This window comes from Hemitrygon akajei, chromosome 4 (genome assembly GCF_048418815.1).
Source record: "Hemitrygon akajei chromosome 4, sHemAka1.3, whole genome shotgun sequence".
Taxonomy (NCBI): Eukaryota; Metazoa; Chordata; class Chondrichthyes; order Myliobatiformes; family Dasyatidae; genus Hemitrygon; species Hemitrygon akajei.
The window spans coordinates 75,971,427-75,998,495 of record NC_133127.1 but is presented as its reverse complement, the minus strand read 5'-3'; the positions used below and the strand labels follow the sequence as shown (position 1 = coordinate 75,998,495).

The 27,069-nt window shown below is 41.7% G+C and overlaps 1 protein-coding gene across 5 annotated transcripts in view; it reads left to right on the top strand.

Annotated features, from left to right (window-relative positions):
* Positions 1–27,069, top strand: part of LOC140726466 (arfaptin-1-like) — a 136,059-nt gene that overhangs the window by 72,061 nt on the left and 36,929 nt on the right. For 3 of the 5 annotated variants that reach the window (XM_073042886.1, XM_073042885.1, XM_073042884.1), the window contains 2 exons: positions 2,307–2,415; positions 21,417–21,512. In XM_073042886.1, coding sequence (XP_072898987.1) covers positions 2,307–2,415; positions 21,417–21,512 — 205 coding nt within the window. The remainder of the gene's footprint in view (positions 1–2,306; positions 2,416–21,416; positions 21,513–27,069) is intronic. The other 2 variants (XM_073042888.1, XM_073042887.1) reach the window with 1 other exon arrangement.

Genomic DNA, 27,069 nt, shown 5'->3' with positions numbered 1-27,069 from the left:
GCTGTGGTGAAGGCTTAATATTTTTTTTGTAGCGTGGAGTTGATTGGTTCTGATTTGAATAGATTTACAGTACTGCTAAGCAGCAGGAATTTGATGAAGTGCCTCCCTCACATAAGTAGCATTTAATGTCCCCTTTGGTCCTAAGTTCTAATCTCAAGAGTTCACTTTCCTTTTTTAAAGAAAAAGCTACCTGCTTAGAACTAACTGATTTTGTTCAATGGGTCCTGAGGAAGAGTTTCACCATACAATTCCTCTTTGGATACTACCTGGCCTGCTGAGTTCTTTTACTTAGTTTTTAACTTAATCATTGGAAAGTGATACCATTAGAGAAAAATAACTTTATGCTTTTGAAAGATCATGTAGCATTTATCACGGGAGCAAGAGAGATTTTTCCAGTGTCTTGACCAATATTTAGCCTTGAACACTTAACAGCCCTTCTATGTACAGGCCATCCCCAGGTTAAGAACACTTGATTAATCGACATCCCTAGATGCTAATGAGTTCCCATAAATTTAGTACCTTCATTAGTCTTGTGTACATTCGTTCCTACAAATGGCTGAACTAGCTGCTCTGTGTTTCTTCACTTTTGGTTAAAGTTCTTTGTTAGCAGCCTTAGAATCATAGGGTCACACCTCACAGCACAGAAACTGGCTCTTCGACCCATCAAGTCCATGTTGAACTATTATTCTGCCTAGTCCCATCGATCTGCACCTGAACCGTAGCCATCGGTACCCTTCCTATCCATGTACTTATCCAAATTTAAATTAAATTTTGAAATTGAACTCATCCACCACTTCCACTGGCAGCTTGTTCCAGGCTGTAACCACCTGAGTGAAAGAAGTTTGTTCCTTGCTGCTAATACCTGTTATGCACTTAACCATTGCTTCAATATCTCTCTCAAACCAAGGTTCCATAAACCTGTTAGCCATCCCTTTTATTCTGACAGGAACATGCAAGCTCTACTCTCAAAACTTCACTTTTGAAGGCCAAATTCAATTCAAAGTGGCAGAGGTTGTAAGTCTGATGGTATTGCACAGCTTTGTGGGCGCACCTTTGCACCAACACCTCTGTGTACATCACATCTTCACATATATGTGCGTGCTTTCATCCTCCGCAGCCCCACAATCCTGTGCACGTCCTGCTGTCATGACAGGCAGCGTGGTTATTTGACATGCACTGTAGGTACTTTGGTACCTCAAGAATCGGAGTCAGACTAATAAAAGTACTGCTGTCGTGTATTTTCGGCATTTTATCCCTGGAAACAGAATGTGATTTTTCGAGTCTTAAACCAGGGTGGTCTTCATTCAGATATTAATGGTAAATGAGCAACTTTGGCGCTTTTTTTGTTATTTAGATGTTTTCACTGAACTGAATGGAGAGCCATAACTGCTTGAAAGCTGATTCTGCTCCATTTTCATTGTATCAGCTCTGCAGTTTAACTGGTCCATACCTCCTATTGATTAAATGGGCAACTACCCCAATAAATAAATGCCTACCTGAATAATCCAAAAAAATAAGAATTCCTCTCAGAAACTACAAAGCTTTGAAAAATGTGGTTTAGTTAGGAAATGCACAAAACAGTCATTCCAAAATATAACAAACCAGAGAACTTGCATTTATATACTGAGTTGAATTTTCAGTGTTGCTATTGTTATGGTGTAACTGTTATTTAGTTACAACAAGGTGTTATAAACAGTGACCAATAATCCTGTTTGGAGACCATTGGCTGTTGGACAGATAATATGACATAATTCCTGTTCTTTCAAATCATGCATCCAGTCCTTTCTGCATCCAGTTATGCAGTACAATGTACCATTTAATTCATAAGGTGACATCTTTGACAATGAAACACTCCCATCAGATCTGTACAAAGTATCAGGTGTGCCTGGGTAGGTGGAGTAGGAGCTCAGCTGGCGAGTGTTTGACGAAGGACGAAGGGCACTGTTGCTAAGGTAGTGTTTAACTTTGCTGCACTATCTCAAAGCTACATACCAATTGTGTGCACCTTTACCCAAACCATTGTCCTGTGCAATTAATGGCAGCAGTAACAGGAAATTTTCTATTGAGAGATCTGTTTCCTCTGTTACGATAGATTGAGCAAATACAAATAAACTAGATAAAGATTTGTTAGTTCTGGTTTCTGTGATGTCATAATTGTTCTTGACATTATAATAATGAGCTCACAAATTGACACTGTCAAAAGAAATATGCTTTTAAAAAAAAACTTGTTAACTGTATAAATGATTAAACGGGCTCTCGTCTGGGAACAGTATTTGGATTATCCTTTGTTTTCCCATATGTTTCAGGATGTGAAGCAAATGATGACTTGTGGCCCTACCCTAAAAGAAACCAGAATTGTTTCCAGTAGCTATGGAAATCCTTCTGAAGGAATCATTGAAGCTGAAGCGTATAGAGGTAATGGTAGATCTATACTTGATAATATTTGGTTTATTTTTTGTTATCAGAACATGTGTGTATCAAAGACTCATTTCACATTTATATTCAAACAATATTCATTCTCTTTAATGAATCCCACTTCCTGCAATTTTAGTGAGGTTAGTATCAAGAATGTTTTTCGAAAGTTATGTAGCGATGTACTACACAGTTAGAGACGACACACAGTTGGTAAGTCGTTTCAAGACTAGTTTATTCAAACTTCGCGGCGCTGGCATTTAATTCCTAGTGCCCGCCCTCTCTGGGCGGAAATGACATCAGAGGTGCATTACCAAAGTCTCTCCTCCCCCCCCCCCGCGCGCTGGCTATTTGTGAGCGGGTTCGCCTGCGCAGAAAGTGGGTCACCACATTAACCCCCCCCAGGACCGGCGATACACCCCCCCAATGTCCACAGTCTGGATCAGCCTCTGTTTGGGAGGTCTGCCTCTGCGCCACGGTGCCTGAAACTCAACCGGCTGCACCAAGTCCACATGGGCTGGTTTGAGTCGGTCCACCATGAAAACCTCCTCTTTCCTCCCAATGTCCAGAACGTACATGGACCAGTTGTTGTTGATCACCTTGAATGGCCCCTCGTACGGCCGCTGTAGCTGTGTCAGCCCCTTCATACAAACACAAACTTACAGTTCTGCAGGTCTTTGGGTACATGGATCGGGGTCCGTCCATGCTGTGAAGTCGGCACAGGGGCCAGGTTGCCGAGCCTTTCTGCACCTCTGTCCAGGACTGCTGTGGGTTCTTCCACTTGCCCCCTTGGGGCTGGTATGAACTCTCCTGGGACGGCCAGGGGTGCGCCGTGCACCAACTTGGCCGACGAGGCGTGCAGATCCTCTTTGGGCGCTGTGCGAATTCCAAGCAGGACCCAAAGAAGCTCGTCCACCCAGTTAGGTCCTCTCAGGAGGGCCATGAGAGCCGACTTCAAGTGACAGTGAAAGCGTTCCACCAGTCCGTTCGACTGTGGGTGGTAGGCAGTTGTGGTGCAACTGCGTTCCCAACAGGCTGGCCACAGCCGACCACAGGCTGGAGGTGAACTGGGCGCCTCTGTCGGAGGTAATGTGGGCCGGTACCCCGAAGTGTGCTACCCAGGTTGCGATCAGTGCTTGGGCGCAGGATTCGACAGATGTGTCGGTGAGCGGGACCGCCTCTGGCCACCTCGTGAACCGGTCTACCATAGTTAGGAGGTACAGCGCTCCTCGGGACACTGGTAGGGGGCCCACGATATCCAAATGAATGTGGTCGAACCTCCGGTGGGTGGGTTCGAACTGCTGCGGCAGGGCTTTAGTGTGCCACTGCACCTTGGCTGTTTGGCACTGCGCGCACGTTCTGGCCCATTCACTGACCTGCTTGCGAAGTCCGTGCCACGTGAACTTGCTGGAGACCAGCCGGACGGTTGTCCTGATAGATGGGTGCGCCAAACCGTGTATGGAGTCGAAAACTCACCACTTCCAGACTACCGGGACGATGGGGCGAGGTTGGCCGGTAGCCATGTCGCACAGGAGGGTCCTCTCACCTGGGCCTACGAGAAAGTCCTGCAGCTGCAAACCCGAGACTGCGGTCCTGTAGCTGGACATCTCGTCGTCTGCCTGCTGCACCTCCGCCAGTGCTGCATAGTCCACCCCCAGGGACAGGACCTGGATAGCTGGTCTGGAGGGTGCATCCGCCACGACGTTGTCCTTTCCCGAGACATGCTGGATGTCCGTCGTGTACTCGGAGATGTAGGACAGATGTCGCTGCTGGCGAGCCGACCAGGGATCGGACACCTTCGTGAATGCGGAGGTCAACGGTTTGTGGTCCGTGAATGCGGTGAACGATCTGCCTTCTAAGAAGTACCTGAAATGCCGTATTGCCAGATATAGAGCCAACAGCTCCCGGTCGAAAGCACTGTACTTGAGTTCGGGTGGTCGTAGGTGCTTGCTGAAGAACGCCAGGGGTTGCCAGCGCCCCTCGATGAGCTGCTCCAGCACCCCACCGACTGCTGTGTCGGATGCGTCCACTGTGAGGGCAGTCGGAACGTCCATTCTGGGGTGCACCAGCATCACGGCATCTGCCAAGGCTTCCTTGCTTCCTTCCTCGGCTTTAACGAAAGCGGCCGCGGGCTCCTCGTCCCAAGTAATGTCCTTGCCTTTACCCGACATCAGGGTGTATAAAGGGCGCATGATATGGGCTGCTGAGGGGAGGAAACAGTGGTAGAAGTTCACCATACCAACGAACTCCTGCAGGCCTTTGACCATGTTGGGCCGGGCAAAGTGGCAGATCGCGTCTACCTTGGCGGGCAGAGGTGTTGCCCCGTCTTTGATAATCCTGTGGCCCAGGAAGTCGATGGTATCGAGACCAAACTGGCATTTGGCCGGGTTGATCGTGAGGCCGAAATCACTCAGGTGGGAGTAGAGCTGGCGGAGGTGGGACAGATGCTCCTGACGACTATTGCTGGCTATAAAGATGTCGTCCAAATAGATGAACGCAAAGTCCAGGTCGCGTCCCACAGCATCTATTAGCCACTGGAGCGTCTGTGCGGCATTCTTCAGGCCGAACGGCATTCGGAGGAACTCAAACAGGCCGAACGGGGTGATGAGTGCTATTTTGGGGATGTCTTCAGGGTGCACCGGGATTTGATGGTATCCCTGGACGAGGTCTACTTTGGAAAAGACTCTTGCCCCGTGCAGGTTTGCTGCAAAGTCCTGTTTGTGCAGCACGGGGTAGCGGTCTGGAGTTGTAGCCTCGTTCAGTCTGCGGTAGTCGCCGCATGGTCTCCAACCCCCGGCTGCTTTGGGCACCATGTGCAGGGGGGAGGCCCATAGACTCCGTACGATCCCCAATTCCTCCATCCTCTTGAACTCCTTCACCAGGCGGAGCTTTTCCAGGGGGAGCCTTCGTGCGCGGGCGTGGAGGGGTGATCCCTGGGTCGGGATGTGGTGCTGTACCCCGTGTCTGGGCACGGCTGCCGTGAACTGCGGTGCCAGAATCGATGGAAAGTCTGCCAGGATTCTGGTGAATTTGTTGTCCGACAGCGTGATGGAGTCCAGGTATGGAGCCGGCAACTTGGCTTCACCCACGGAACGTTAGGAAAGTCTCGGCATGTACCAGTCTTTTCCCTTGCAAGTCGACCAGCAGGCTGTGAGCTCACAAGAAGTCCGCCCCCAGGAATGGTTGGGCCACGGTGGCCAGTGTGAAATCCCACGTGAACCGGCTGGCGCCGAACTGGAGCTCCACTGTGCGGGTGCCGTAGGTCCGTATCGTGCTGCCATTTGCGGCCCTCAGGGTGGGTTCTGGCTTCCTGTTGCGGGTGTCGTACCTCGTCGGGGGCAAGACGCTGATTTCCGCTCTGGTGTCGACCAAGAAGCGGCGTCCCGACTGTCTGCCCCAGACATACAAGAGGTTGTCCTGGTGGCCAGCCGCCATAGTCATTAGTGGCAGCTGGCCCTGACCCTTGCAGGGCGGGAGACAATGGCGGGCTTTTGTGCCCCACCACTGGTGGTAGAAACACCACTGTTCACTGGCCTCCTCACTCCTGCCTCTGTGTTGTGTGCGCCCCCCTGCCAGGCCTGGTCTGGTCTGCTGTTGGGCACATGGCCTGGTAATCTGACCGACGGATGCCACGCTCTCTCTCTTGGCTTTCCACAGCACGTCTGCCCGGGCCGACACCTTCCGGGGGTCGCTGAAATCTGTGTCGGCCAGCAGCAGATGTATGTCCTCAGGCAGCTGCTCTAGGAACGCTTGCTCGAACATGAGGCAGGTCTTGTGTCCGTAAGCCAGGGCCAGCATCTCGTTCATCAATGTTGACGGCAGTCTGTCTCCCAAACCGTCCAGGTGAAGCAGGCGGGCACCCCGCTCACGCCGTGAGAGGCCGAAGGTCTCAATGAGCAGCGCTTTGAATGCTTCATATTTGCCTTCTTCTGGGGGCGACTGTATGAAATCCGCAACCTGGGCGGCCGTCTCCTGGTCAAGGGCGCTCACCACGTGGTAGTAACGCGTGGAATCAGAAGATATCTGCCAAATCTGGAACTGGGCTTCTGCTTGGCTAAACCACACACGTGGTTGCAGCATCCAGAAAGTCGGCAGTTTTAGCGAAACTGCGTGAACAGATGAAGAGTCGGTCATCTTTGGTCCAAATCCCATTTGGACCGTCAGGGTCACCAATGTAGTGATGTACTACATACAGAGCTAGAGACGACACACAGTCGGTAAGTCGTTTCGAGACTAGTTTGTTTAAACTTCGCGACGCTGGCATGTAATCTCTAGCGCCCGCCCTCTCCGGGCGGAAGTGACATCAGAGGTGCATTACCAAAGTCTCCCCCCGCGCGCTGGCTATTTGTGAGCCGGTTCGCCTGCGCAGAAAGTGGGTCACCACAGTTCCATGAATTTTTTGAGCACCACTTTCCTGCTCGTTACTGGCTTGTTTTAAGAAAAATCACCTTGCTACTTGTTCTTATAACCCTTTCCCTGTGGCCTCTGATGACTGTCTATTCCAATGGTAAAACAGTTTCTTTCTTATCAAAACTCTTTAGTTTGAGCACCTAAATTAAGTTCTGCTTGATGTTTTTTGTTCTTAGAATTTCAATCAGAATTTCTACCTTCTCAAATTTCACATCTCACATCCCATGTAACTATGAGGTTCCAATTATATGGAAATGAGAGAATCTTTAGAAAATCTTTTAAAGACCCTTTCAAATGCCTTTACAGATTTCCTAGAAGATTTTATAAAGAATTGACCATAATGTTGTGGCTGGAACCTAATCTATGATCTACAAATAGCAAGAATTATTATTATTCTGTCCTTCCATGTACAGTATTTATTTATAATACCATGGGCCTATTATTTTTTGCATCCCTTTTTAATTTACAAATATCTTGGAAAGAATAGATGCATATTCCCACTCTTTTCCTGGCCTCCTTGAAAATTGCGTTAGTACCTCTAGTGTCTAAAGAAAATGCTTCACTTCACATTTCTCCAATTCAAATTGCATCTGCTCTTTGCATCTTTTCACAAGCCTGCTTGTGTTCCCCAGAAATATTAGTCTTGCTCATTATTTATTGCACTTGTCTTATGCCTTGTCATTTGCAGGCTTTGTCATTGTACACTAATCTGGGTCAAAGCAAACAAGGTAGAAGATGCATAACCTATTTGTGGGCACTTCTCCCATGTGAATTGTAAGCATTGGCAGAAGAGTATCTGTTCCTTGAATTTCTTTGAGATTTGATTACATGACTTGTGTAGAATCTTAAACTTTGAATGTTTGGTGGAAAAGCTGAAAGCACTCAGCAGGATCAGGGAACATTCAGTGAGAGAAAACAAAGTTAATGGGGCACATGTTGCCATTGTAATTGAGCACCTGTCAACCTCCAATACATTCTGAACTAAAACAAAAAAAAGCAGAGTTAGCTTGGATGACCCTCTCAGCATGAACTGTAAAAAGTAGAGGGAGGGAGGTTTCTCCCAGGCCTAGCTCCACACATTGAAATGTGCTCTGTTTCGTGTCAGGCTTTACGAGTTGGCGAAAACAAGTCATGCCCTTAGAACGAGTAAAACAATTATTATTTATCAATGTAGTCATGAATCCAGAAATAAACAAACAGCTACACTTGGAATGTTTCTGAGATACAGAGCAACATACAAAGGTTTTAATAACTTAAAATACATTAACTAAAAGATTTAAAACATCTTAAACTGAAAAATGTTTCATGATATTCTTAAAAACTCTAAAGCATTGTCAGTCCTGCTTCACAAAGGTAAGTTGCTGATAGTAACTTCAGGATTTCTGTTCTTATCTTAAAATTGATGTCAATTACGTTATTGTAATCCCACAAAATCCAGGCACTTTTATACCTTTCATTAGAAAATCTTAAACTTGTTTTCTCAAAGTACATGCTGCTATCTATCATTGAAGTCCATATACTGTTTCTATAAAAAGTATTCACCCCCTCCCTGGAAGTTTTCATGTTTTATTATCTTACAATATTGGATCACAGTGGATTTAATTTGGCTTTTTGACACTGGTCAACAGAAAAAGACTCTTTCATGTCAAAGTGAAAATAGATCTCTACAAAGTGATCTAAATTAATTACTAACATAAAACACAAAATTATTGAATTCATAATTATTCACCCACTTCAAGTCCGTATTTAGTAGATGCACCTTTGGCAGCAATTACAGCCTTGAGTCTGTGTGGATAGGTCTCTATCAGCTTTGCACATCTGGACACTGCAATTTTTCCCCATTCTTCTTTTGCAAAACTGCTTGAACTCTATCAGACTGCATGGGGATCGTGAGAGAACAGCCCTTTTCAAGTCCAGCCACAAATTCTCCATTGTATTTAGGTCTAGACTCTGGCTTGTCCAGGACATTAACTGTGTTATTTTTAAGCTATTCCTATGTAACTTTGGCTTTATGCTTGAGGTCATTGTTTTGCTGGAAAGCAAGTTACAGTTCTCTTGCAGACTACATCAGGTTTTCCTCCAGGATTCCCTGTATTTTGCTACATTCATTTTAACCTCTATGATGTATGATGCAGCCACCACCATGCTTCATAGTAGGAATGGTGTGTTTTTGATGATGTGCTATGTTTGGCTTATGCCAAATATAGCATTTAGTTTGGCCATAAAGCTGAATTTTGGTTTCATCAGAACATGGAACCTTCCAGCTGATTTCAGTCTCCCACATGCCATCTGGCAAATTCTAGCCAAGACTTCATCTGAATTTTTCTCAACAGTAGCTTTCTCTTTGCCATTCTCCCATAAGCCTGCAGCTGGTGAAGCACCCGGGCAGCAGCTGTATGCACAGTCTCTCCCATCTCAGCCACTGAAGCCTGTTTTGTAATTAAGTTAGATTGCTTTGTAGAGATCTGTGTTCATTTGGACACGAAAGATGTATTGAACATAAAAAAATCAATTAAATCCATTGTGATTCAATGTTGTAAAACAATAAAACAAGAAAACTTTCAAGGGGAGTGTATACTTTTTATAGGCACTGTATATTTGTACAATGCTCAATTTGATGTTATTTTCAATGAGTTTAATTAAAGGATTGAATTTCAAATTTGTTCACTAAGTCTAAATTGGTTGGAAATCTGCTAAGATTTATTGAGTTTAGCCCATTTGTATTGCCTCTTTTTTTGGACTGAGAATAATTCAAGCTATCTCTGCAATGAATGCCATAAATTTCTTGATAAAATCAACTGTATGGATCTAAATTTTGAAAATCTATGTTATAAATCAGCATTTTGTAGAAGATTAATATGAATTTGAGATTTAGCTGGTGAAAGCCAGTGAATAATAATTTATACTGCTTACTTTTTAAGTTTTTTTTAAAAAGCGCATCTTTAAAGTAGTTCAACAGTTTTTATTTAGTTGGTTTATCTTACGTTCTCCGAAGACCCTCTTGTGGGTGAATGAGAAGAAGCTATTCCAGATGCTATGATTGGGATTTCTGTGGAGTACAATATGCTTCCCTTCGATTGCCACTATTCTTTCCCTCCTTGATGATACAAATGATATTGGAGAACAGCTGCCTTGTATGTTACTTTGATGTGCAGTAATTATAATTTTAATTCCTGTAATTTACTTTCAAAGAACATACTGAATCATTATGAAAGATGATGTAAAAAGTTAGAAAAGCAATGTTTTATGCCCTTGCTATTATTTACAAGTACTCTGTATTCATTAACTGATATTTTGTTTGGTTCTTATTTCATAAACAAGATGGCTGTTTGCTAACACTAATGCCTTTTTAAATTGTGTAGTTGTCAACAGATGAACAGATGCTAATTTTGCAATGGTAAATATTGTGCTCCCTATCCTAGCAACAAGTCATGAAACATCAAAAAAAAATCTCACATATTGTGGCTAAATGGAAATTAAACTAGACAAATAGAAAAGCTAGGATGTTCCTTCTGGGTGACATTTGTAGTATGCCAATATCATATAGTCATTGTATTTCCCTTATCCTTCCTCATTGAAAAACAAAACCTTTTTGTCACTGAGACTGAATATTTTAATGTGAAAAGCAGGAATTTTCACAGTCTGAAGGGTGAATTCTGTAAACAAGGTTGTTGAATATCATTTATGCCATTATATTTTTCAACTAAAGTTATTATTTCCCCTCCCCTGGACTTTTCAATTTTTGAATTATTATTTCTATTTAACCTTTTATTCTTTGTCCTCTGAGAGCAAAACTTGTGGTAAAAAAGGGAAAGTAGAGATGAGCAATGAATGCTGGAATGATGCCCAGATCCAGAAAATGAATAACCAAAATTTTGAGGAGGCTTGACGTGATAGATGCTGTATGATTTTCTTGGTTGGGGAATGTCGTCTGAGAGCATAGTCTTGAGGAGGGTTGACCATCTCAGACTGAGAAGAAGAGAAATTTCTTCACTTGAGGATTAAGAACTTTTGAAAATCTTACTCTGATGGATGTGGTCATTAAATTTATTCAGGATTTTGATAGATCTTTGGGTCACGGAGGAATGGAGTTATAAAGCTTGGGTAGGAGCAGAGGTCAAAAATCAGAACTTCCATGTTTTTATTGCATTAATACGACAGGTTTGAGAAGATGTGTGGCTAATTCCTCCAATTTTTCTTCATATTCTGAAGTGAAATGGCCCAGCAAGATAACTCTATGGATAAATAGGTTAATAAATGCTGACTTGACATTGCCCACATCCTATAGGTGATTAAATTTTAAAAGTAACTCACAGTATTGTCTGTCTTGGCACTTGTAGATAATCTAAGCTGCTGGAGCCAACCTTTTAGATGGATTTTGCCTTCCAGCTTCACAAGTGCATTCAAGTTGAATTTTGCATAATTCAGGGTTTTTCCTTGCTTTGTACCATATCAAACTTCGAAAGAATCCATTTTAGAAAAGACCACCACATGCGCAGTGCACAGAGAGAGAGGGAGAAAAAGCAACTCGTGCAAGTATTAAAAATAAGCAAATGACATTCAGAACTGGAGTTTTACGAGAGGCACGAAGCCAGACATCCCTGCAGCTAGAGCAAGTAAAAGCCGCAGCTCATCGCAAAGCTGGGTAACCATTGCGAGACCACGGATGGGAAGCCAGGTATCACTGCTCTTCAGCACAGAGCTCAGCTAATGTTGTGGATCTCGCCTCGCGTCCGGCCCTGATACCCTAACCTTTTCAATCTCGCCAGGCACTTAAATTGTTCAGACATCAGGCTGTTCCTTGCCGTGGGGCCTGGATCTCACCAGCATGATTCAGCCCATACCCGACCTTTACACTCTGGCCCGGCACTTAATCGACCAGACATTGAGTCCTTCCTCATTCTCAGGGACGCCCCGTCTCTGCTTCAACCCCGACTCTGCCTCCGCTTGCCATGACCATGCCTTGCCTGTGCCTCTGTCAACGCTCGTCCCTACTTGGCACAACCACGCCTCGCCTGAACCTGCACCTCTTGCCTCCACCACCCCTTGCCTTGACCACCCTTTGCTTGCCTCTCCATTGTTATCATTGATGGTTATTAATAAAGTATATAGTAGTTTTATTTTGCTTTTTTTCCTGCCAGTAAATAGTCGTTGGGCAAGAGCAGCACTGTCTTAAATCGCATGAGCTACATGAATGTGCAGCTGACAAATTTGCAGCAACTGCATGATGCTGACTGTGAGGAGTGCTTCCAGCACCTTGTTGAATCCTTGCCATGAACAATTCAGGCTGCTCTGGGGGCAAAGGAGGGCCCTACCCAGTGCTAGAGAGACGTATCTAATGAAGTGACCACTGAGTGTACACATTGCAATACAAGTGGGCACAGGGATAGCAACAAATAGTCATGTGCAGTTATGGGAATGACTTGCTCAGATTTAGAGAAACAGCTGCAAATAAAGTAAATTGAAATTGTTTATTCAGTACTGAAGAAAATTAGTGCACAGCAATATAGTAGGGTTGAGGTTGGAAATTTTGGATCATGTTACCTTGCTCCATTGTAATTGTTGTAGTTCTATTTTCAAAGCTCTTGAAAGCTGGCACTAGCTGATTGGCGCTTGGGGACAGTAAGACTATTCAATGTGAACAGCCAGCAGTATGATCTCGGGCTGGAATCTCTCTGGTTCAGTGACACTGAGCTGCAGTGTGGGTTTGAGATGATAGTTTATTTTGAAATCTTTTATACCAGATAATTGTACTTGGGTGCTGGGATTTGGTTTAAAAAAAAAATCCTGAAGAGTGATTGACTTGTGCTGAATTACCGTAGATTCCGGATTTTAAGCCGCTACTTTTTTCCCACATTTTGAACAGCTTTGAACTTTGCGGCCAATAATCCAGAGCGGCTAATGCAAGGTTTTTTTCATGCCGCCTCGTAAACATTTTGCCTCGTAACAGTAGACCAATAAAATTGATGAGTAGTTCACAGAGGTCCAATGAAATTGTACGATAAATCAAGCGCACTTTCACAATTAAATTATTGTAAATCAGTCATTTGTACTCACCCTCATCAACATGGAAAACACTCGAAGCATTGTGCTACCTACCCTCTTAGTTTAAACTATATTTGTTTTCTGTACTACATCGCGGGATGCTATGACGACACACCCGGTTTCGCGGCGTCTTGTGGGAAAATGCCGTTTGCGATGAAACGGAAAGGAGGGGGTCGAGCGGCGGAGCGGCTTTGGATCTGAGCGAAATCTGCTTTTAAATGCCGTTTGCGATGAAACGGAAAGGAGGGGGGGAGCGGCATTACGCGAGCGGCTTTGGATCCGAGCGAACTCTGCTTTTAAGTTAAAGGTATCAATAACTTTTCCTGGTAGGCTGCAGTATATATATTTTTTACCAGTCGTTAGGAGATATTGGAATGTTGTTCAGTAAAGAAGTATACGCAACGTATATTTAAAAGTAGCCGCGTACGGGCACGGTTCGAAAAAAAGCATTTGCAATATGTATTTGTTTTTGTTACCATATGGATTTAATTAAAAGTTAAAAAAATCCTCACGTGTAATATCTTTCTGTGTAAATATCTCATATTACAACGTGGGACACCTGCGGCCTAAAATCCGGTGCGGCCTTTACATTTAAAAAAATGATTTTATTTCTAAAATTAGTGCCAGCGGCTAAAAATCAGGTGCGCTCTGTAGTCCGGAATCTACGGTACCTCATACAATAAAATGTGATTTTGCACTTCATGTTTTGAAATCTGTATAGCCAGCTAGGCTGTGATTAGCATGGAATTCACCTTTAAATCTATTTTCATTAAACTTTATAAAGGCCAAGAGCCTATACTATGCACACTGTTGAAGTTTAAAATGAAAAATTGTTATCAGACTAACAGTGACTGGTATTCCAAAATTCAAGCTTTAGTGAACTGATGGCAAGCTTTCTGGCAGCTTCTTATACTTTCTTTGCCAGGGCACTCATGATTGATTTGTGGTAAACATCCGGACTCCCGTAGGTGAATTCCATGGCTGCTTGATTGATTTACCTGACCTTTGGTAGTCTTACAAATACGCTGACATCTTCAGTGTATATGTCTTTCATTTTGCATGCATGTGTGGTTTGACACATTTAAAATGACAATGTACGAGTCTGAAATGTATAAAGAAACAAACATTACTTTAAACTGTATAGTTTAAGGTTTGTAGTGCAAGGGTTACTCAGCATTTTATTCCTGAATCTTTGAACTAAGGTACCAATGTTATGTTGAGGCAAGGCTAACATCATCCAAAAATATTCCAAGGTGGTGCTGAACTGCAGCCTTTATGGAGTTGCAGCTCAGATTTTGTAGGATTTTTTTTAAGGTTCATAAGAATTGTTTGGGGACAGAGTGAATTTCAGGGTCAGATTAGGCTTTAAGGACAGGGATTTGGAGGAATTAGAGGTCAGGCCAGAGTCTAGGTCTCTGCTGTGTGTCAGAAGACCAGCGAGAAGGGCGTGTGATATCTGTGGCCGGATGTCAGAGTGTGGATGAGGCCCCCGCCTGGTCAGCGGGTTGTTGGTGCATTCCATGTGGGCAGGAGGAATAAGTTCCAATGACCCCCTGGGCTCGCAAATCAGTGAGATTAGTGTTCGATTATCATCAATCTGGGATTGATGCTGAGAATCAAGGGCTGAGGGTGGAATCACAAGTCTGGAATTTGAGGCCTGTTGGCTGGCGCCAGATCTGTGAGTCCACTGGGGAGATTGAAACCTGGTGTCTGCAGGATAAAGTACTGTGCTTGTGCTTGAGTGGGAGAGAGGAACAGGGTTTATTTTTGCTGTGGTTTTCTTGCTTACTATGTTCTTTTTTGTTGTGGTCTGTTGTTCTGCTGAGCACTGTGAGTATGCTGTTGTGTTGGGTGTTAACGATGCATTTCTCTGTATGTTTTGATGTACATGTGACAAATAAACTTGAATCTTGAAAGTAGCATAGACAATTACTAATGATGGACGAGAACGTAAACCTTTTTCCTGGTTTTTGCCTCATAATGTTATTGAACGTGGGATAGGAATAGGAATGAGCCTTTTAGCTCCCTCAGCTTATGTTATTGAATGTGATTATACCTGATCTGTCACATAACTCCAGATAATTCCCTTTATCATACTTTGCTCTATTTCATGATTAACAAAGGCTGTTAGTCTGATATTTATAATTAACAATTGACTTGCATCAGTTTCCCTTGCCCTGTGCAGTCATTGTAAACCCATTCTGATTCTTCGCTCTTCTAAAAGAGGTGACAGATGCCTGGAACTACCAAGCCCTTCCTGGTTTATCAAGGGTTCCCTAACTGATGCTCCAGCTCTGTGTCACTGAAGCAGAGAGAAGGGAACCTGAGAAACCTACTGCGGGCGTGTTACTCTGAATGGCTGTGCTCTTAGAAAGTTTAATTAAAGTACACAACCCACTCTCATAATTTATACTGTACAGATTTTACTTAAATGCTGGACAGAATGATAAATATTTACTGCCTCCAGCTTCACAGATCACAAATGTATTGGACACTAAAAACTGCACACCCTTTGACCTGTGCTCTACTGTACTTCATTTAAAATGATTCTTCATAGCATTGCAGTAACAACAGCACATGACTGACTGAAAATTTATACATTCTCTGAAAGATTTTCAGGAAATAATGCTTCCATATTTACTAACCCCATTTCCAGAAAAGTTGGGATATTTTCCAAAATGCAATAAAAACAAAAATCTGTGGTATGTTAATTCACGTGAACCTTTATTTAACTGACAAAAGTACAAAGAAAAGATTTTCAATAGTTTTACTGACCAACTTAATTGTATTTTGTAAATATACACAAATTTAGAATCTGATGGCTGCAACACACTCAACAAAAGTTGGGACAGAGGCATGTTTACCATTGTGTTACATCACCTTTCCTTTTAATAACACTTTTTAATCGTTTTGGAACTGAGAATACTAATTGTAGTAGATTTGCAATTGGAAATTTTGTCCATTCTTGCTTGATATAAGACTTCAGCTGCTCAACAGTCCATGGTCTCCGTTTTCTGATTCTCCTCTTCATGATGCGCCATACATTTTCAATAGGAGATAGATCTGGACTGGCAGCAGGCCAGTCAAGCATACGCACTCTGTGTCGACAAAGCCACGCTGTTGTAGCCCGTGCAGAATGTGGTCTGGCATTGTCCTGCTGAAATAAGCATGGACGTCCTGGGAAGAGACGTCGCCTTGATGGCAACATATGTCTCTCTAAAATCCTAATATATGCCTCAGAGTCAATGGTACCTTCACATACATGCAACTCACCCATGCCGTGGGCACTGATGCACCCCCATACCATCACAGATGCTGGCTTTTGCACCTTTCACTGATAACAATCAGGATGGTCGTTTTCATCTTTGGCACGGAGAACTCGACGCCCGTTTTTTCCGAAAACTAGCTGAAATGTGGACTCATCTGACCACAGCACACGGTTCCACAGTCTTTCGGTCCATCTGAGATGAGCTCGGGCCCAGAGAACTCACCGGCGTTTCTGCATAGAGTTGATGTATGGCTTCCTCCTTGCGTAATACAGTTTCAAGTTGCATTTCTGGATGCAGCGACGGACTGTGTTAAGTGACAATGGTTTTCCGAAGTACTCCCGAGCCCAGGTGGCTATAATTGTCACAGCAGCATGGCGGTTTCTTAGGCAGTGCTGCCTGAGGGCTCGAAGATCACGTGCATTCCACAGTGGTTTCCGACCTTGCCCTTTACGCACTGAGATGTCTCTGAATTCTCTGAATCTTTTCACAATATTATGTACTGTAGATGTTGAAAGACCTAAATTCTCTGCAATCTTGCGTTGGGAAATGTTCCTTTTGAACTGACTAACAATTCTCTCTCGAATTTTGGCACAAAGGGGTGAGCCACGACCCATCCTTGCTTGCAAAGACTGAGCCTTTGAAGGACGCTACTTTTATACCCAGTCATGATACCTCACCTGCTACCAATTAGCCTGCTTAATATGGAGTCTTCCAAACCGGTGTTACTGGTAATTATATATATATATATATATATATAATTCTACACACACATGTGTGTGTATGTGTGTGTGTGTGTATATATATATATATATATGTGTGTGTGTGTGTGTGTGTGTATATATGTATAATATATATACACATAATATGTATGTATAATATATATGTGTGTATATATTATACATACATATATGTGTGTATAATATATATATGTGTGTGTGTGACTCCCATGCAAATGGAATGTTCACCAGGAAACAATAATTCACTTCAAACCAGTATAAACTTAGATTTAAGTTATTGACAAAACATTTAAACTATAACAAAGGGCCCATCCCATCTCTCAGTTTATAGGATGCATGCAGATGTTGAAGCTCAGGCCGAGTAGTCAATCCAGTTTGCTTCACTTCATTTACTCATGGTATCGAAACGGTTCTGTGCCAAAAAACTGGTCTGAGTAAAAATAAATACCCATGCCACATGCGAGGAAGACATTGAACCATCTCCTTTTGCCCTTTCCCCAAATGTCATGTGCTAGCTGACTAACTGAAAGTTATCTGCACATTCTCCATGAGACCATAGTCTGCGTGAGTATATTCTGATATTGGTACGTGTCCTTCCAAATGAGGTTCTGTGAGCACTTAACAATGTTCTTCCACTCTTCGTTGTCCATTTCCTTTTTTCTTTCTTGAAATTTCTTTGATCCCACCCTGTCGCTAGAAAAATGGTTACCCTTTGTTTTCTCGGGCATCTTATTGGTCAAAATATTAACAGGAAAATCCTAATGGATAATTCAATAAGCCTAATTTATTAATCAACTGAATTTTTATTGTAAAGAACAAAATGAAATCACCGATTGAAACTGTATATTGTCAAGTGTGTATAGATTTGCATTTTGAGAAGATCTACAGAAAATAAAATGCCCAACTGCATAATTGTATTAATAAAATAAAACTTGGTCTTAAACCAGAGTAGTACATATAGCTCTGATTGCTGCTTTCCACACATGCATATAGGTCTCACATATAGAATTGGGTCCCATCAGGATCAAAATTTTGTCAGATTTTCAATTTTATTGGGTTTTGAACAATAAATACAGTGTTTTGAAAACAAAAGTTATTTTGTGTTTACTAAATTAACAAGTTGTTTGAACACTTTTTATGATGGCAAAAAAAAGGCCCAGGTGGTAAGGCGGTGGAGGTCAAGCAGGTGAGAGCAAAGATCCTTTGGGTGAAATTGAAGCACGGGAACAAAACATGGGCGAGCATGTTGTAAACAGAGCCGTGAAGCCAGTCACTGACTAAATTCTTCATGGGGAGCTGATGCCAGGCCAAACTGGGCCATTATTTGGAAAATAAATACAAACTTCATGTAACAGAATGTCAAATGAAATATTTTCAACCATATCTGCTTACTGACAGGTGGATTTTGGATGTCCGACCTGTTAAGTTGAAATAACTAACACATTTGGTTGCAACCTTGAAATAATTCGAATTTTTTGTGGTTTTTGAACTTTTTTTGTATATATGTATATTTCATATGTATATTGAATGGTTTAGTGGGCTTCAGACTCAGACACATTAACTTGGAGGAATAAATTGTGCATTCAGCCTGAGGACTCAATCTTCAAGTAAACAGCAACCTACCTCTTAGTGCAAGCCATTTGTTTCAGTGCCCTCAGAAAAGTATTATGATCCCTGTCTGTCCAACGCTTCAATTAATAGCACTGGGGTTCTCAGAAACTCCTGTAATCTCTAGTAAACTTAAATGGGAAGAGTTGAGAATTAAGCTGATCTATGAGAGGATCTGTAACCCTGAAGTTTTCAACCTGCAGAATCCCAGTTCAGTCCCTTGAGTCTATTCTGCTCTTCATTTCAAATCGAAGATCAAATCAGATCCCTATTGCAATGTGCCATTAAAATTTGTTAGTGATCAGAACAATAATTGCCTGTTAAGATTTGCTGCCTGCGTGCAGTTAATGAAAACAGGCATGCATCATGTGATATCCACTCCAAGTTCATCAAGAATCTGTGGGTTTAGCAATGTTGATGCTTTGCAGGTCACATCCTGTTAATCATGTTGGAAAGTATAATAACAATGATTTTGTAGAAATGGTGATCAATTTGTCCACATCCAACACAAGTGGAAAGTTCTTTAAATAATTTGATTTGTTGGCATTGATTTAGTAATGTTTTCTGGTCTTGGTGAAGAAACCACATTTTGTTATTTAGTATTGTTGTGGAAACCCTACACCGGAGGAGCTAAACCAGACTTCAGGGTCACGCTTACAAGACTGTGCAAAAGTTTTAGAAACGTATGCCTAGGGTGCTTAAAGACATTTGTAGAGTATTGTATATTGCTTAAAATAGGAAGGTGATTGGGAAACAGAAATGAGAGTACTTTGTATTAGCTCAGTATTCGATGTTATTTGGTAACGGGATGTATATAATATACATTACTGTGCAAAAGTCTTGGGCATCCTAGCTATGCATACAGTGGCTTGAAAAAGTTTTCAACCTTCACAACTATTCTCACATTTTACTGTCTCATTTTCTAAAGTTAAAATGTATTGACTTTTTGTGCTAATCTACAAAACATTGTGCATGTCAAATCAAAAGAAAAATTCCAAAAGCTGTCACCAATTTACTAAAAATTAAAAGCCAAACTTGAGGCTGAAAAACTTGTCATCCACTTTGTAGTTACTCTACTCGTTTTCCTCGGGTGCAAAATACTGTATTACCTTACCAACTCATCCCGTTTGTTAAACGTTTAGCATTACTCTCATCTCAATTCATTCTGCATTTGTATCAACATTTTGTGCAGCAACTTTTCCCAGCAATATTTAATGGCATTGCTGACATCCTGTAGATCACTTCCCTATCCCCAGCTCTACTACAATTTTTGCCAAACTAGTGGTTGCTATTTGAGCAAATATGCTATGTCTTAAATTGTTTGCACACAAGCACTAACCAGATCTGATATCAATTGGATTTGAGAAACAGTACATTTTAGGCAAAATTCTGGTCTTGTACTTTTAAAGGCATTATCCTGTGAAAAGTCCGGTGCCAAGTTTACCGCGTTTCCTTTTTATTCAAAATAGTCATTAGATTCTTCCATTTTCACCCCTCCCCCCAGCCCCTTTCCAAAAAGTAAAAAAGGTAATTCAATTCCCAGGGAAACAAGAACTGAAAATGCTGGAAATGCAGGGAAACAAGGTGTGATGTATCTAAAGAGTTGCTGAACCCCTTTGTTGAAGTTTCTGGACACGGTCAAATTAAGACTAAAAGCTCAAAATAAAGGTAAGGTATACAAGTGTGGCACAGTAATTTGAGATGAGAAATACTATCATGCAATGATGACAAGAAATGCTAATGTGGGGGAGGGAGTCTTGGTGTGGCATAACTTGTTCCTCTTCTTTGTTAGCAGTGAGAGACTGACATGGTGCAGGTTATGAACATGTCAAAAGCATTGTCTTCAAACTAAATGAAACACTGACAGATTTGATACCTGCTCAGTTCAGAGATCAATCATCCAACCAAATTACTGAAAAATTGACGTTCTTTTGCAGTCACTGCTGATAGTTGGGGATGGCAGTGGTGAAAATGCAGGCCTAAAATTGAGAGTAAGAAACTGGTAGAAATCATTTACTTAAAGGATTCTTATTTAACCACAAAAATAATTTAAAATTCAATATTGCAAGGCAGGTTTCAGTGGTTTTGATACTGACGTTTTATTTCTTTGTGCTTAAACCATTGAATATATTGACTACTGATGGTTTTGCGTATTTCAAGATTCTGTTTCTTTTACTGGTAGGGAATTGGATATGTTTGACTCAAATTCCAACATTTCTACAATAACAGCAACTGTTGGCACCAGAATTGCAACGATCATATTTCTCAAACAGTTTTTCAGGTGTAGTCACTAATTACGTATTAGAAAATTACTGAAGATACATTGTATGGGAACTTGTGGTTTCTGGCTCACTCTTGTATGATTCTTATGGATACACTTAAACTAGAATTGAAAATAAGGACTCGTCAGATAAAACAGAACACTGGACTGGCAGCATTTCTTAAGACATTTATTGTTTTTATAAACTTCAATTTGGCAAACATATGTCATAATGAAGCTTTGTATGCACAGGAATACAGGTACATATACTAATCTTAGAAACAATTTGTGACCAATGAAATGTCATTGGTGGTCAAAATGGATGTTCAGACTACTGAAGATTGTCTGGATGTATTGTGATTTGCATATTTACTGTATTTTCTGGATATTGACATGTATTCAATATTCTAAACTAATAGAATTTTGGGTTTTGGATTTTTAATATCTATATAATGCATTTCTTTCTCTAATCCTACCACACTCTCATAAACCCAGAAGACAACTTGTTGGGTCAGTTGAAGGATATTAATGTTCTTCTATCAGAATGTTTCCAATGGTGTTTATTGTTTTGATTCAATGTAACTCACGTACAAATGGCAAATTTTTATTGGTTTGAAAATGTTCCATTCTGCAAATCCTTTTGATATTTCTTACTGTAATTTTTACTATTTTCAGGTGCTTCTTTCTTTCCAAAGAGTCCAATATTGTTTCCTAGCAATGCAGCTGCTAGCAGATTGGCTGAACAAGCACAGGATATTTCTGGTCCCGCAGGTATTCAGGTCTTTCTGGAGAAACTATTTATTTTCTCAGCTGGCAATGCACTAACTCATTCTAATATAATTTTTATGAATTATTGGATTATTCTCTTCCTGGTACTTACAGATATCTCTCTTATATTGGAGGTCAAATAATGCTACATTTCGGTGGCTTTTTCTCGTTCTATTCTTCATTCAGGCTTCCATCTTGCTGTGCATGAACTCTTTAACGATTGTCAGTAGTTGATTTGTTTTTGCTTAAATTCTTAATGCTAATCACTTTTTTTCCTGAGGGGAGCAGTTAATGTCTTGTATAATTCACATGAGCTGAAACCATAAATTGAAAGTGACTATGATTTTGGCCTCAGTAAAAGCAGTGGTGTAGTCCAATTTGATCATGATGGCATATTGTTAAATGTTCCATTGTGCTATTTGAATCCAACCCCTAAACCCTTTTAATATGAATATAAATGAATTATAAGTGATTTTCCAGATTCAATCCCAAATTGAGCATTAGTGGGCTATATTTAGTTTCATCAAATAGGCATGTGGTTGGAAAATACACTAGGAATCCAATTTCATAGTCACTAGTCATCTTGTCCTGAATGTATCCATTTGTGTGTATGATGATGGCGGAGGTAGCTTTATTGTCAATCTTCCTGATGATTAAACTCTGCCGGCAATTGCTATCTTAAATAATAGATAACCAATTAGTAGGTTGCTTGTATTTGTTGGATCACATCTGCAATTTTTAATAATTTTTTAGTGTCTAAATGCAAAGTTCAAATGCAAGTTGAAACTAAAAATTTGAACCTCCCATTTGGGGCTGTTTTGAACAGAATGTTGAACGTAATTATTTCTGTGAATTCAGTGGTTCTTTTCTACTGTTAGGATTATTGATGTGAAATCGTCTTTAATTCTCATCTGCCTTTCAGGAGTTTTTTCAAGTTCTGGGGATTTCCATTTACAAACTTACAGTGGATAACTTTTTACTCCTAGCCAACTTTGCATTTTAAATGCTTTCCTCAATTTGTTCTGATAAGTCTTTGTATTTATGATATTACAGAAAAACTGTTGGAATGCTACCAATCAGTTAATGCATTTTGAATGTATACATAGTTTACAAATATTGTTATTTTTAAAAATGTTTTTAGAAACATAGAAAACTTACAGCATATTACAGGCCCTTCAGCCCATGATGCTGTGCTGAACATGTATGTACTTTAGAAATTACCTAGGGTTACCCATAACCCTCTATTTTTCTAAGCTCCATGTACCTATCCAGGAGTCTCTTAAAGACCCTATTGTATCCGCCTCCTCCACTGTCGCCAGTCACTTTTCATCCTCCGTTGCTCCAAGGAGAATAGGCCAAGTTCACTCAACCTATTCTCGTAAGGCATGCTTCCCAATCCAGGCAACATCCTTGTAAATCTCCTCTGCACCCTTTCTATAGTTTCCACATCCTTCCTGTAATGAGGTGACCAGACCTGAGCACAGTACTCCAAGTGGGGTCTGACCAGGGTCCTATATAGCTGCAACATTCCCTCTTGGCTCTTAAACTCAGTCCCATGATTGATGAAGGCCAATGCACCATACGCCTTCTTAACCACAGAGTCAACCTGCACAGCAGCTTTGAGTGTCCTATGGACTCGGACCCCAAGATCCCTCTGATCCTCCACACTGCCAAGAGTCTTAACATTAATATTATAATCTGCCATCATATTTGACCCACCAAAATGAACCACCTCACACTTATCTGGGTTGAACTCCATTTGCCACTTCTCAGCCCAGTTTGAATTGGTTTATTTTGAATCTTTGCATTCTCTGTTTTCAGAGCATCGTTTATCAGCTGCCCCTACAAACTTTTTTATGACCAGGAACATATGGTAGTCTACCAAAACATTCTGCCTAGTAGTGAGCCACACACACAAAATGCTGGAGGAACTGAGCAGGCCTGACAGAGTAAACACTTGACGTTTCGGACCAAGATCCTTCTTCAGGACTGATAAAGGGGCTCGGTTTGAAACATTGACTGTTTACTCTTTCCTGTAGATGCTGCCTGACCTGATTTCCTCCAGCATTTTGTATGTATTATTCTGGATTTCCAGCATCTGCAGATTTTCACGTGTTTGTAATGCAGCCTAGTAGTATGTTCTTCTGATCTCTTGCCTTCATGTACAAAGTATAAATGGTGTATCAATGGGGTGCTCTTGCTGAGACGTGATGGACTGCAGATTTGTGGTCTGATAGTGGTTCATTTTAAATTTGTATCAGTAGTACCAAAACTGTTGTCGTAACTTGTAAATAACCGTATCCTTTATGATAGAATACACCCAATGGCCACTTTATTAGATACAGAGTGGATCCCGGTGTGGTCTTTGCTGTTGGAGCCCATCCAATTCAGGGTCTGACATGTTGTGCATTCAGAAATACTCTTTTGCTCACTACTGCTGTAACCTGTGGCTATTTGAGTTATTGTTGCCTTCTGGCCACTCTCCTCTGCCCTCTCTCATTAACTAAGTGAGAACTACTGCTCACTGGGTGATTTTTGGTTTTGTCCACACTATTTTCAGTGAACTCTAGCAATTGTTGTGCGTGAAAGTACTAGGAGATCATCAGTTTCTCAGACACTCAAATCACCGCACCCGGCACCAACAGTCATTCCACGTCCAAGTCACTTGGATCACATTTCTTCCCCATTCTGATGTTTGGTCTGAATAACAGCCTCTTGAATATGTCTGCATGCTTTTGTGCATTGAGTTGCTGCCACATGATTGGCTGATTAGATGTTTGCGTTAACAAGCAAGTGTACAGGTATACCTAATACAATGGCCACGAAGCATATGTTGCTAAAGTGAACTTCATTTCCTCCCTGAAAGAAATATTGAGATAATTCAATTTTGGGTGTCATTTATCCAATTGTGCCGAATCACTAATGTGTAGTGTGAGTACAAAGATTAAAGAAATATAATGCACTGTAAAAGGCAATTTAATTCAAATGGTCTGTATTGGTATGTATACTCCATGTGCCTCTCCACGCTTCCTATGTGTCTCACCTTGAATTTTCAGGATGCCAGTCTATTCCCTTCCCTTTCCTTTAATGTCCTCTCAGCTTTTCACTTTTCCACTGAAGGGCCAAACTGTCAATCCCAGGCACTGGACAAGGCAGCATTTTTGTTTTCTTGGCAACCCAGTTGGAATTTTCAGTACTTGCCATCAAGGTTTTGCTTTATGTCTGTTCTATATCTTTTTCTCTTCTACTTTTAAATCCATTTTGGTCTTCCCTCTGTTCATTTTCTTTTTATGGGCCTTCACCTCTCTGCATCCCCTGTCCTCCTGACCAGTCAATAAGGTAACTGATACACACCAAGACTTCAGAGTGCTCCACTGTTTTAAAAGTACTTAAGCTAGCTACTAATATCTGTGCTGACAAGTTCCACACTTTGAATGCAGAGATTAAATCCCTAGTTTACGAAGCTAGTAATCTGCAGGAAGGGTGAGGCCAGGATGGCTCTGATAGGTTAATCAGATAAACTGTGAACAAAGTTATCAGGTCAATGAGTGAATGGAAGCAGTTAAAGACAATAGAATGTAGGAGTTGCAAGATACAGAGCAGGAGGACAAGCCAAGCAAATCAAGTAGGACATCTTCTCTGCTCCTCAGGAGGAAAAGAAAACAAATGGATAAATGTAACACAAGTTGAGCTAATATTACAGATGTGTGAATGATACAGAACATGAAATCAGGTTACTTGAAGATGTAGCATTCTATAATGAATGCTACAAAGAGGTATTCCCAGATGGAAAGTGAGGTGCAGTTTCTCAAGCTACCATTGGTGCCTCACTGTAACAGTTCAGGAAGTAACAGACCAATACAGTGCCTTGGAAAAGTATTCATCCCCCACAACTATTTTCACATTTTATTGTCTCATTTTCTAACTTTCAAATATATTGAAATAGGATTTCTTGTGCTAATCTACAAAGTGTTGTGCGTCATGTCAAGTCTAAACAAAAACTCCAAAACCTGTCAAAAGTTTACTAAAAATTAAAAACCAAAATTGTGGGGCTGAAGAAGTATTCGTCTTCTTTGTAATTACTACACTAGCTTTCCTCAGGTGCAATATACTATATTACCTTACCAATTCACCCAGTTTGTAAATGTAGAAAATTGGAGTGTTGACGGAAGTCTCTCTGAAGTTTTGTCAGTACATCCAGGTGAGCACTCGTGGAGATAACACACTTGACCACTGTTACACTCCTTTCCACAATGCTTACAAAGCTCTCCATCGCCCAGCTTTTGGAAAATCAGATCACTCTTCGATCCTGCTTCTCCCGACGTACAGGCGGAAGCTGAAACAAGAGGTGGCCATAGTTAAAACCGTCCACTGCTGGTCCGACCATTTGGCCTCCATGCTGCAGGACTACTTCAATGACGTTGACTGGAATGTTTTCCATGATGAGGATGTCTGCAGGTTCACTGATGGAGTCACGTGCTTCATCCGGAAGTGCATTGATGATGTTGTCCCCCAGAAGTCGGTCATGGGTTCCCGAATCAGAAACCCTGATCAGTAGTTAGGTGAGAGCAGCACTTACAGCGCAACATCGAGCTTACATCACTGGAGATTAACTAGAGCTCAAGAAAAGCAGTTATGATCTGAGCAAAGCTATCAAGGCTGCGAAACAACAATATCGGGAGAAGATTGAATCAAAATTCACAACGAATAGCACAAGTAACTTGTGGCGAGGGTTGCATGCCATCGCAAACTTCAAAGCCAGACGTTGTGGTGTCGCCAACATCAGGGCCTCTCTCCCAGATGAGCTCAATTGCTTTTACACTCGGTTCAATGTCACTAACTCTGATCCTCCGAGGAAAGCCACCGCTACAACCTGCACCCTGGTCATATCTGAGGCTGAGGTACGCAGATGCTTCCAACGAGTGGATAGTCGCAAGGCTGCAGGACTGGACAGCATCCCAGGGCAAGTACTCAGGGTGTGCGCAGCACAACTGGCAAGTGTGTTGCTGTATGGGATGAAGGGATAACCAGGGATAGAAATGTTGCATGCTGCTGCTGTGGATTTCTCCACCATTCAGAGACAGGTTATGAAAGAGCAAGAGCTTTCCCTTCTGCTACTCGGATGACATTTTTGCTGTCATTAAATGAAAGGGCAAAATGCAGGGAGAGTGTGAATTATCTAGATAAAACCTGATTTAAAAACACAGTTGGTTTGTTCATCTTCCCTGGGGGTTAGGGGGGGAAGAGAACAGTTGTCAGATGTGCTTAAGCATTCATGAAGTACATTTGACACACCTAGTTTACATAGTTAGATTGTGTCATAGTTTATTTCATTTGTATAAGGATAAGGAGTTGAATGAGCATGAAGGTCAATGTGCTTACCCATGGTGAAAATAATTTGCAATGTTATTATTTTAAAGCGGAGGCTGGAGGACTTGGTTTTTTTTTGATTTCTCAAGTCATTCCCTGCTTAATTAACTCTTTCTGCTCATACCTTACACTAAAACGACATGGCAGCCTACAACTGGAGCATTCTTTCTGTGATGTAGGTGACACTGAA